Source organism: Herpailurus yagouaroundi, unplaced genomic scaffold (assembly GCF_014898765.1).
Source record: "Herpailurus yagouaroundi ecotype Mexico unplaced genomic scaffold, PumYag 162, whole genome shotgun sequence".
Taxonomy (NCBI): Eukaryota; Metazoa; Chordata; class Mammalia; order Carnivora; family Felidae; genus Herpailurus; species Herpailurus yagouaroundi.
This window is the reverse complement of record NW_024412403.1, coordinates 14,714,876-14,727,309: the sequence shown is the minus strand read 5'-3', so window position 1 is coordinate 14,727,309 and position 12,434 is coordinate 14,714,876. Positions and strand designations below refer to the sequence as shown.

General features: G+C 37.0%; 2 protein-coding genes across 2 annotated transcripts; both read right to left on the bottom strand.

Moving 5' to 3' along the window:
• Nucleotides 1-6,777: 6,777 nt before the first annotated feature.
• On the bottom strand, nucleotides 6,778-7,062 carry LOC121035723 (keratin-associated protein 19-8-like). Its single transcript, XM_040483621.1, has one exon. It carries the CDS (start codon nucleotides 7,048-7,050, stop codon nucleotides 6,859-6,861), a length of 192 nt encoding a protein of 63 aa, XP_040339555.1. The 5' UTR covers nucleotides 7,051-7,062; the 3' UTR covers nucleotides 6,778-6,858.
• Nucleotides 7,063-11,123: 4,061 nt separating this feature from the next.
• Nucleotides 11,124-11,624, bottom strand: LOC121035722 (keratin-associated protein 19-4-like). Its single transcript, XM_040483620.1, has one exon. The coding sequence runs from the start codon at nucleotides 11,557-11,559 to the stop codon at nucleotides 11,368-11,370; it is 192 nt and encodes a 63-aa protein (XP_040339554.1). The 5' UTR covers nucleotides 11,560-11,624; the 3' UTR covers nucleotides 11,124-11,367.
• Between the last annotated feature and the right edge of the window lie 810 nt (nucleotides 11,625-12,434).

Sequence of the window (12,434 nt, the reverse complement as noted above, 5' to 3'; positions counted from 1 at the left end):
TATATATAGCACCGTTTGTTTTTATAAAATAAAATAAAGGGAGACAATATAAGTGAAAGATTAGCTGCAAATTTTGAACTCCATTAAGAAATAGAAACAGAGGCGCCTGGGTGGCTCAGTTGGTTAAGGGTCCGACTTCGGCTCAGGTCATGATCTCACAGTTTGTGAGTTTGAGCCCCGGTTGGGCTCTTGTGCTGACCTCTCAGAGCCTGGAGCCTGCTTCCGATTCTGTGTCTCCCTCTCTTTCCCTGCCCCTCCCCTGCTCATGCTCTGTCTCTGTCTGTCTCTCAAAAATAAATAAACATTAAAAAAAGAAGAAAAAAGTTACACAAACAGATAAATACGAAATATGTAAAATGACTGTGTTCTTTAAATGCAGGTAAATTTAAAACTCTTTTTCATTTTTTGCTGCCAAATTCAATTCTGAAAGTCACATGACTAAAAGAAAGGGAAGGAATAACATACTATTGTGTGTATTGTATTTCTAATTGTAAACAGTATAACTTACATATAAGTATGCACACATCATGGAGTTAAACAATGCCCTCCAAAACCATATTTTCTATTTCAAATTAGGTTATTTGCTGGTATTCAGCATACACCATCTGTTAGTGCTCAGTTTCAGGAGGCCAGAGGATATGATGCAGACATCTCTAAATAATACATTGTCTGAAATTCTTAGATTTCTCTTACTAGAGAAGCCCAGGGTAATCCCAGTGCATTGACTGAAGAATGTGGCAAATACGTTCATGGGAACAGATTTGGGGTTACTACAGCAGTGGTTTAGTAGAAGCTAGAGAATCCATATCCTCCACAGCACAATGGGCAGCCGCAGACATATCCGTGGCCTCCACACCCACAGCCCAGTCTGTGGAAGTTACCACGTCCCCAGCCACAGCGCAGGCCACCATAGTAGCTGCCATAGAAGCTCATGGTGAGAGGGGTGGTGAGTTGGTTTGCCATTCAAAGCAAAATCCTGAGTGTGAATGTCGAACATTCTACAGCTATGTTTATAACCCCCGAGCAGAAAGTGTGATAAAACATGTGGCCATTCTTTTGTATCATTCCAAATTATTCATTCACTTGAGGCAACTCATTAAGCTGTTTGCTGCCACAAAGAGAGGTGCACACTCATTAAAATTTCTGAGCTTACTTAGCTGCCTCGTTAGAACACCCTTGAACTCATTACATTCTTTCTTGTTTAATGAGAAACAAAATCTGTCTTCAAAGTCACAAAACAAAAATTCCCTAAATAGAATTCATTACTAAACATATTGCATCATTCATATTTGATGGTGTTTTCTCATTAACTATTTTCTCATTTCCCGTTTTCGTATCATTCTTTGGATACTTGTATCTTACTGCCATCTAGATTAAAAGACAATGATCACGCTTAAAATTCTTAAATCCATCAAATTCTCCAAATGCCAAATTTATTTCTCAAGTTGAATCCACACACACACATGCACAAACACACACGCACACACACATCAGCTTGCAAAACATCCTTTTTGTTCATCAACGTAGTAAAATTTATTTCAGAAACTGAGGGACCATCTAAGAGACCCAACTCACTTTTATAACCAATCTGTATGCGGTTCAAAAATATTCTCTTTACACATTGCTCATTTTTCCAGACTAGGTTATATCCAAAGTATTAGCTAAAAATGCAGATGATCTTGGCTCTATGCTTTACAATGATCATTTTTGTTCTTTACTTTTCTTTGTAATCCATGTATCAAACCTCTCCTTGAAGCCTCTCCTTAAATCTCATTCTGCATTCATCCCCAATTCATACTTGCCCCATCTAGGTCTTTGGTTCTTATCCATTTTTTCCACTCAGTATTTCATCCCTCTACCCATAATTCATCACAATATTTTTGTCCTTAAGTTTTCTTTACAAATTCTGGGTGTCCCGCCTCCTATTTTCCCTTAGACAATCAGGAAGTATTTTCTTTTTGTATGCTATTACTTATTTATTAAAGTTTAAAAATTTTTAAGAATATATACTCTTAATATCATGTAATTTTTTTTAATTTTTTTTTCAACGTTTATTCATTTTTGGGACAGAGAGAGACAGAGCATGAACGGGCGAGGGGCAGAGAGAGAGGGAGACACAGAATCGGAAACAGGCTCCAGGCTCTGAGCCATCAGCCCAGAGCCCGACGCGGGGCTCGAACTCACGGACCATGAGATCGTGACCTGGTTGAAGTCGGATGCTTAACCGACTGCGCCACCCAGGCGCCCCTATCATGTAATATTTTTAATAGAATCTCTTAAAATCCTGATTCCTTGAAAATCTCCAAGAATGAACAGGCAGTCAGGAAATGACGGAGGCAAGAGACAAGGATACAAAGGCAAATGTCTAGTCCTCACAGGTTGCTCAGCTCACTCACTCTGTAAAGATAGTAAACCAACTGGGGCGCCTGGGTGGCGCAGTCGGTTAAGCGTCCGACTTCAGCCAGGTCACGATCTCGTGGTCCGGGAGTTCGAGCCCCGCGTCAGGCTCTGGGCTGACGGCTGGGAGCCTGGAGCCTGTTTCCGATTCTGTGTCTCCCTCTCTCTCTGACCCTCCCCCGTTCATGCTCTGTCTCTCTCTGTCCCAAAAATAAATAAACGTTGAAAAAAAAAAAAAGATAGTAAACCAAACCCCAAGTTTAAGTCCCACCTGAATGTGACCATATCTTGACTTGGGTCTTTAGCAATATATGTACCTTACATGGCATTAAACATGTTACTGAATATTTTGTTTCCTTCCGTTATTATTGTATTGGTTGTGTTCTGTTTTGAAATTTATAAGCAACATTTGATTTATTGACATATAATTGACATATAATATTATACTAGTTTCAGTAGACAACATAATGATTTGATATTTGTATATATTGAGAAATGAACACCACAGTGAGTCTAGATAGCTTTCATCACCATACACAGTTGCAATTTTTTTTCTTGAGAATTCTTAAGGTCTACTGTCTTAGAAAATTTTCAAATATGCAATATACAGCTTATATTACATCTTTACAACTTATTTATTTAATAACTGGTTTTTATCTTTTGATCCCTTCACACATTTTTTCTAGCCCACCCCCAACCCCTGCCTCTGGCACCGCCAATCTGTTTTCTGTATCTATAAGCTCAGTTTTTAGTTTTTTGTATTTTTAGACTCTATGTATATGTGAGATAATACAGTATAGATCTTTCTCTGACTTATTTCACTTAGCATAATGCCCTCAAGATCCATCCATGTTATTGTAAGCGATGAGATGTCCTTCTTTTTATGGCTGGCTAATATTCCACCTAGCGTGTGTGTGTGTGTGTGTGTGTGTGTGTGTGTGTGTGTGTGTTATTCTTTCTTTATCCATTCATCCATCAATGTACACAGGTTGCCTCTATATCTTGACTGTTGTAAATAATGCCGTATTGAACATGGGGTGCATATAACTTCTTGACTTAGTATTTTTGTAAAATTTTTGTTACATTTTATTTTGTTTTTGTTTTTTTAAGTTCATTTATTTTTGGAGAGACAGAGAGCAGGAGAGGGGCAGAGAGAGAGGGAGAGAGAGAATCTCAACAGGTTCTGCACGGACAGCATAGACATAGGGCTTGAACTCATGAACCATGAGATCGTGACTTCAGCTGAAATCAAGAGTCAGATGCTTAACTGATTGAGCCACCCAGTCCCCCTGTAACATTTTTGATAATATATTTTCCCAACTGGATTTGTTCATTGTTCTTATACACACAAAAATATTTGTTGAATTAATAAAAGAATGAATTCTGCCTTAGCAATTCTCTAAAATGGATTATGGATTAAAATGGCTTTCAAGTTTTAAAGGAATATTTAACCCAGTGTTTGCCTTGGCTATTAAATCCTTTTTCCTTCTTATGAAAATTATTCCATTTCTACTTTTTGTTGTGGAAAAGTTCCAGAAATCTGGAAAATTTTTTAATTCTCAAGGAGTCATTTTGAAGCCAAACAATCACGAATAAATCTAGCAAGTTTAAGAATCTCATGAATGGTCAAGTAAATCTGGTAGATTTTTTGACTGTGTGATACTAATTTATGTTCTTATTTCCAAGGCAAATAACTACGCGCACAAGAGATAAAACCAATATATTTCACAATTTTTTTTATAAACTCAATGATGAAATGCACCCTTATTTATGTATTTTCAAAGAAGAGTGGTATGTAATTAAGAACATAAAGTTGTGGAATAATACTGTGAAATATATGAATATATTTTTTTTTCTCCTGAGTTAAAAAATAGAAAAAATGGTAATATCCTCTGGATACTAGTTATCCTTGAAAACTGAGAAATTTATATTTTTTTGAGAGTTGTTGTTTGTTTTTCTCTGATGTTCAGTGGACTCAAAGACTTAGACAATTCTTTGTCATTCTCTTCTCAGGAACTTTCTACGAGAAGACAATGACTTGGTGTAAAAGTCAGATCTTGTGTTTATGTGTGAAAAGATGAAGATGCATTCTTCCATTGGTCAAGTTATAGCTTTTATTTGGAAGGTAAGGGCACTTCTGTTATAAATTCAAAATGTATTTCCTTCACTCAAAAATATTAATGAAACCATGAAATAAGATATAATAATATATGATAATGTATTTTGCTAGGAGTGTCATACACAGTGTTTCTCAATCTAATAATACAGATGACTGTCTTCACTGTTAGCCCTAGAGGGCATGTTTAAAGACTGTTACCTGATCAAGTGTGAAATAACAGAGTCATATAGCTGTATCTCATTTGCTTTGTACATGGAGAGTCTACAACACCCAGACTGGAGCAACTAAAAAGCTAGGTTATAACTGATGGCTGAGCAAACTTATCTTTAGGTAGACTGAATAAGTCTGTGCCTTTTGAAGGAAGACTTCCATCTTTTGAGAGAGAGAGAGAGAGAGATGTATATAGATATAGGTGAAATCTAGATAAAACACTGAAATTAAGAGTGTTAATTCTCTAAATCATAACCACAATATGTTGTAGAAATGGTGATTCTACCTAAGAAAGGTAATCCTTCTGCATATGCCATAAATGCAGCTGTGCTCATGGAAGCTCAGAGGACACTGTGACACCTGAACTCAGAAGACCTTGACCTTGGTCCTGATTTGGTCACTAGAGCCTACATAATTCTACAGAAACCAGTTACTTTTCTGAGGAGTGTGTGTGTGTGTGTGTGTGTGTGTGTGTGTGTGTGTGTTTACTTGAAAGATAAGTTGCATGACCCTGCTGTCATTTAATGTCTTGATTTTGACAACTTTATGACACTACTATTTGACTGAATCAAACATATTTGACCAATTTTGACACATTTAAACAAAGTAGCTTAATTTTATATTGTTCCCTGAACACATCATTTGATTTTAGGAAAAAACATTGGTATTTCCTTATAGCTTTTTCTTAATTCATCAGTAAAATGTCTCTCTTCCTGCCCATTTTCATCAGGGACAATTGAGATTCATAAGAAGGCTCTGTGGATTCAGCTGTGTTGAGCATCAGCTTAAACTGAAAAATAAATTCGTTCAAAATTATTTCTGGTTGTTTCCCTTATTGGATTGAAAATTTTTTTTAAATTTTTTTTAATGTTTTATTTATTTTCGAGACAGAGAGAGACAAAGCATGAGCAGGGGAGGGACAGAAAGAGAGGGAGACACAGAATCCGAAGCAGGATCCAGGCTCTGAGCTGTCAGCACAGAGCCCGGGGCGGGGCCCGAACTCAGGAACCGTGAGATCAAGACCTGAGCTGAAGTCGGTCGCTTAACCGACTGAGCCACCCAGGCGCCCCTGGATTGAAAAAATTCTTATGTCTCGTCATGAAGATGCAATGAGAATATAGGAAAGCTAACTAAAAATTTTAGTTAACATATTTTGAGTTAAATGACCTCACAGGAAAAACCTTGCCCCAATTCATTACTGAGTTATAGATATCGGCTGCTTGATGCAAATGTCAAATGATATAATGTGCAAAATAATATGACACACGGGGTGAAGTCGTTCAAAATACAAAAATTCTTGGAAAGGTGATTTACTTTCATAATGAGCCTAGTGATATGGTTTGATCTATTATCATTTGATTATGGTTAAAATAAAACAACCGAATAAATTTCTAAATAAATGGAATTATTATGCATTGTACTAAATTGAAAAATGTGAGTTGAATAACCTAAAACACATATATTTGATAAATAGATATGATGCTGTTATCGACTTAAATCTAAATATTATCTAAGTAAAAGCAAGAGATTGAAAAATATTAAATTGCTAACCTTTCGAAACATTTTTTTTTTCATTTTGGTCTAGAATTGTTAGTTTTTAAATTTAGCTGCATCCATGTTTGTGAAGTATATGAAAAAAAATTTTTTTTTCTTCTAAGCCCAGCTCCCCTCATTGACAATTTAGTGCAACTGTCCTTTCAGTCAGTCTCCTCTGAATCTTAGAGATTCTTAATGTGTACAGCAGGTAAAATCCAGTTGTCAGGCTCTATCGTTTCACACTTAATCAGGTAACAGTCCACAGTCTACTGACATGTCTTATAGGGCTAAAAATTAAAACAGCACATCACTTCCACATAACTGAGTTCCATGAACAAAACAAAAACCATATTTTGTTTTCAAATTTAACATTTTATTGGCAGGTGAACAGATAATCCAATGCGCTATAAGAGCAAAACAGAAGAAGATTCTAGAGTTATGTTGAAGATGTAGGCATTAATTGAAAAATTCAAAATTCTGAGAAGCCAAATACTTTCGTGCAAATAATCCCACCGTGATATTGGAAGTTCATATACTGAACATCAATTTGGGGAAGTCCCTTATAATTTCAGATGTTGGTTTACTGGCACAGTCGTTTAGTAGAAGCCAGAGAACCCATATCCTCCATAACACAGTGGGAGGCAGCAGCCATATCTGTGGCTTCTCCAGCTCCAGCCACAGCCCAGTCCAGGGAAACTTCCACATCCCCAGCCACAACCATAGCCCGGGCCCCCAAAGCCTCCGTAGCCGTAGCCCAGGCCTCCATAGTAGTTGCTGTGATGGCTCATGGTGTCGCGGGTGATGAGTTGTTTCTCTGTTCAATAGAAGATCTTGAGTGTGAATTTCAGCATGCGTAGAGGGATACTTACATGCCCTGAGCAGACCAGGTGATAAAAACACATGCTACCTAGTTTTGTGTCATTCTGTGTGTTACCTGTCTGACACGATCCTGACATGAAGAGGCCCTCGAACTCATCAAAGTGTTTGAGCTTGCATTGCTTATGTAGTCATGGTGTCCCTTAAACATACTGCATCCCTTTTATGAGAAAGGATCACTACACTTTCAAAGTCTGAACATCCCAGGCTAAATAAAATTCCTCATAACCAGACATATTGCATAACACAGTTGCTAGTGTTGTGTTTTAAAATTAAGGATTGCATCATCTCTGGCTTTCCTTGAATTGTCATTCTTCACTTATAATTCAATGAAAGAAATTGGTTAAATTCAACTCAGCACAATTTATTATATCCTTTTAAAGGCACCTAATACCTCATGGTAAAGTCTTTTTTCAAAGCCAAAGAAAAGAAACATTTGAAAGCCTGGGAGTATCCGTTCACCTGCTGTGAACATCAGTAGAGAAGTTCAGGAAAAAAAAAAGTTGAAAGAGAGTCGTCTTCGTTCTATTATTTTATGACATGGAACATCATAAAAAATATTCTCTTTTTTGATTTTGCATACTAGCTTAGAAAATCAGTATTTGGGTTAACAACATCAAGTAATATTATTCAAATGTTAAAGGCAAATCAGAGTAATCAAAATGTGTTTCATAAGCAGCATTAAAAAAATACATTCAAAATTCCTTTTTTTCACATCCCGAGCCCCTTTCTTGCATATCATCTACCCAAAAATATAGATTACATCTGCCTCTCTGCCTCATAGACACCTTTTCCTCCCTTTCCACTAATCTATTATTTACCCTCTTATTCAATCAATTTTCCAGTATCACTTGCCTCAGTTCCTCTCAATTCCTGCTAAGGTCTGAGCAGTGAAATAAGGAAACATATACAATTTATCTTTGGCTTCCCTCCATTTTTATCTAATTTTTACTGAAATTCTTCTATATATATATCTTCACTCTTACTATAATAGTTTTGTCCTTGTATTCTCTTTGCTTATTGTGTGTTTATTTTTTTTTCTATTTCAGAAAACAGCTAACTTGTATCTGCTAAGATATGAAATGCTTATTAAGATCTTAGATGCTGAGAAAAAAAAATGCCTAATTCTCCATGAAATTCAGTAAGAGGCTGTTAACATTTAAAAGGCTTCAGGGGCGCCTGGGTGGCTCAGTCGGTTGAGCAACCGACTTTGGCTCAGGTCTTGATCTCATGGTTCCTGAGTTTGGGCCCCACATCGGGCTCTGTGGTGACAGCTCAGAGCCTGGAGCCTGCTTCAGATTCTGTGTCTCCCTCTCTCTCTGCCCCTCCCCCCCACACACTCAGTCTCTCTCTGCCTCTCAAAAATAAAGAAAACTAATAAAAAAAATTAAAAAAAAAAAGGTCTTCAGAATCTCCAAAAATATAGGTATAAAAAGACAGAGTGGAGAAAGCATGAAGTGAAGCAAAAAGTCCTTCAGCTTACTTGGAGAACTTAATCACCTATGTGCAAGGCTGATTCAAATCCTGGTTGAGTCCTGCCAGATACGCTCTTCAACTGAGCATCTAAATTCTTTTTCACCTTTCATGGAATCAAATACACTGTTCAGCTTTTGTTGAGCTTATAAGCAATTATCAGATGATGCATTTTCCCAGCTGGATTAGTTGACTGCTGTGCAAATACTAGCAGGAAGTAGAAAATCAATGAGGAAGAGTCAAATGGATGAATGCACTCTAAGGTTCTTATAGGTAAGGATCATGCCTTCCGCAGACATGGGTATCTCTATGAATGTATCTGAGGATTTAAAGGAAGAACCGGCTCAAATAGTTTTCTTGGTTTAGAGAAGCTCATAAGCCATCATTTCACTTGCTTTTTGTTGTTGTTGTTTAAAGCATATTGTAAAATACCCAAATCTTAACTGTACAAATTAGTGATATTTTGCTTTAATTCACAGACTACCTAGATCGATTACACCCAAGCTGCCCAGATTTTCTCTTGACCCACCAGTTAGTATTCCTGCCTAGAAGTTTGCCTGTTTTGGATGTCATATGAATGAAATCATAAAGTATACCAGCACTTTTCTCCCCTGAAATGCTTTGTACATCACTGTCTCTGTGAGATAGATGCATCTTTGTTGTTGCATGTAACGTTAGTTTTGTTGTTTTCATTGCTGCAAAGTAGCCCATTGTATAACTAGAGCACAATTTATTTACTATTTTGCTCCGGTAAATCTATATTTGAGTAGTTTCTCTTCCTCCCTTCCTCCCTTCCTCCCTTCCTCCCTTCTTCCCTTCCTTCCTTCCTTCCTTCCTTCCTTCCTTCCTTCCTTCTTTCCTTCCCTCCTTCCCTCCTTTCTTTCTTTCTTTCTTTCTTTCTTTCTTTCTTTCTTTCTTTCATATGAATCAAGTCTCTATGTACCTTCTAATAGAGACCTTTTTTGTAGACCTAAGCATTCCTTTACTTTGGGTATACACAGGAAACACATTGCCGATTTATACTATATATATTTAGCTTCAGTAGATTCTGCCCAAGATTTTCCAATACAGTTGCTAAATTTCCTGTACCACCAGCAATCTATGAGAGTCCCAGATTTTCCACATCCTTACCCACATTGACCGTTTCAGAGTCTTAATCTGATCATCCTTAGGGTCCATAGTGTTATCTGAATATTAGTTTAATTTGGTTTTGCTTGATCAATAATGGCACTGGGAATTTAACATATCTTTACAAGCCACTTAGATATCCTTTCTTTTGAAATGCCTGTTCAAGTATTTTGTCCATTTTTAACTGGGCTTATTTAATATTAATCAATTAATCAATATTTTATAATTGATTAGCGGGAACTCTTTACATTTTGGGGTAGTGGCATTTTATCAAACTTATACATTAAAATTATTTTCACCTGGTTTGTCGCTTGCATTTTTCTACTTTACATTCTGTTTATACAAGAACACAATGTTGTAATATAACGATGTCTAATTTAGTCATCTTTTTCTTTTATGTCTAATGCTTTGGGTTCCAATTAAATTTTTTACTACATCACACATTGTTATTTAATTCTTTCTGTCTGCCTTCTTCAGAACTTGTTCCATTTTCATTGATCATTCTAAACACGAAAAACAGTCAATAACTTGAATATCTCATTCTCATTAAGTCAAGCTGAAGCTATAAAATTACAAATAAATCAGAAAGGTTTCAGTGTGTCAGACTTTGCCCATTTGACCCTTCCAGATGTGCATCAGTTGTGTGATGTGTTGTTCCCAACATAAGCAGTAGCTTTTCCCTGGAAAAAAGATGTGCTGGAGAATTTCCCTAACTCCAGCAGAGACCCATAAAGGCAGTCATTTCAAATTCTAATAATATAATATACTAGGAATGTCAAATACCTGCTCCAAGCCATGGTATGGATTTTTCTTCTTTAGAACTACAGAAGGCCTTTGTTCAAATTCTGGACAATTACTATTAACCATTAAGAAAATAGAATAGTTCTTGAACCCTGTCACGCTAAGTAGTATAGTCGTCCAGTGGAGTCACCAAGCTATTACTTTCTCTGATCTGGCCAATGTAAAGCTAATATAATATGACTGGGTTGACTAAAAGGTTAGGTCTTGCCATCTGAATCTGACTGAACAAATGTACTTTTGTGTTTAGCAAACAAGTCTGAGTCTTTCAAAATCCATCCTTAATATCGGAAATAGCATTTGAACTTGACACTGCTTGCTAGTTAATTTTTTTCAGATCCAGATAAACCAGAAATTAATAGGTTCAAGATTCTAAATCAAAACTAACACCACTGAGCAAAATTAGGTGGCTATTGTGGAAAGCGGATTAATCCTCATAAAATCTGTGTTTATATTGCTATGATCATTGCAGGGACCGATAACCAGGAGTTTAGGACTGTTTCTCTGAAAGGACACAAGAAGAGAAGCACACTGTGAAAGGGAAAATCAGAATTGAGTTAAATAAATAAATAAGATAAGCCATAGCTTCCATTTTAAGTGAGGATAATTTATTGCAAAGGAAACAGGGAAATTCCACAGTTACAAAAATGAAAATAAGGGGCACCTGGAGACATGAAGCAGGCAAAGAGAAGATGATAATTATTCCTAGACTCTAAGATGCTGAATCCGTTGATCTTGGCTTGGTCCCAGCTGATACTGTTTGGTTCAAATTTTGGTTGATTTGAGTTATGAACCTGTAGCCTCAGATGTTCGAATTCCAGGGCAGGGTCTCAGTAGAAGCTAGAGAACCCATATCCGCCGTAGCACAGTGGGCGGCAGGAGCCATGTCTGAGGCCTCCCCAGCCCCAGCCACAGCCCAGTCTGCGGAAGCTGCCACATCCCCAGCCAGAGCCGCAGCCCAGGCCACCGAAGCCTCCACAGCCGCAGCCCAGGCCTCCATAGTAGTTGCCGTAGTATCTCATGGTGTCAAGGGTGTTGAGTAGGGTTTGCTATTCAAGGCAAGATCCTGAGTGTGAATGTCAGCATGGATGGAGGGAGGCTTATATACCTTGGTCAGAGCATGTGATAAATCACGTGTGTACCCTCCTTTTGTGTCATTTTTCTAATTACCTCCCTGACAACAATGTATTCATTCATTGTCCCCTGACACAGGGAGAGGCCCTAACACTCATTAAAATGTTTGAGATCGCTTTGGTGCCTCGTCAGGGTGGCCTCTAAATGTTATTGCATCACTTTATCAAATTATGTTCCATACTTTAGACATACGTAATTTTATTTGTCAATTATACCTCCAGAAAGCTGGCACAAAAAGTTATGGGATCACTTCATATGAAGGAATGAAGTATCTTCAACAGCAGGATATATCAGACCCCAAATAGAATTCTTCATAGGTAGCATGCCAATCATATTTCATAGCGTTGTGTTTTTCATTGAAATATTTCTTCATGTCTGGTTTTCTTTAGATTGCTATGCTTCATCTCCAAATTACATCAAAGAAATGGGTCAAATTCAAAGCTCTACAATCTATCATGTTCTTTCAAAGCATCTTATTCCTCAATCTAAAAAAGTGAGGTATTTATCTCTTTCAGTGCTGAGGAATGTAAACATTTGAGAGCCAAGAACAATCAGTCTGACTGTTGTAATACCGGTAAGGAATTCTAGAAAAATAAAATAAATAAAGGATCTACTTTTTTTTCTGTAAGTTTTAGAACGTTGGCCATCACTGCTGACCTACTTTATACTTTTCACATTTGAAAACTAAAAACCGTTTTTGCTTGCTACAGTTGATGAATCAATATCGATATATAATCATTAACTAAAATCCATAGTTTAAATT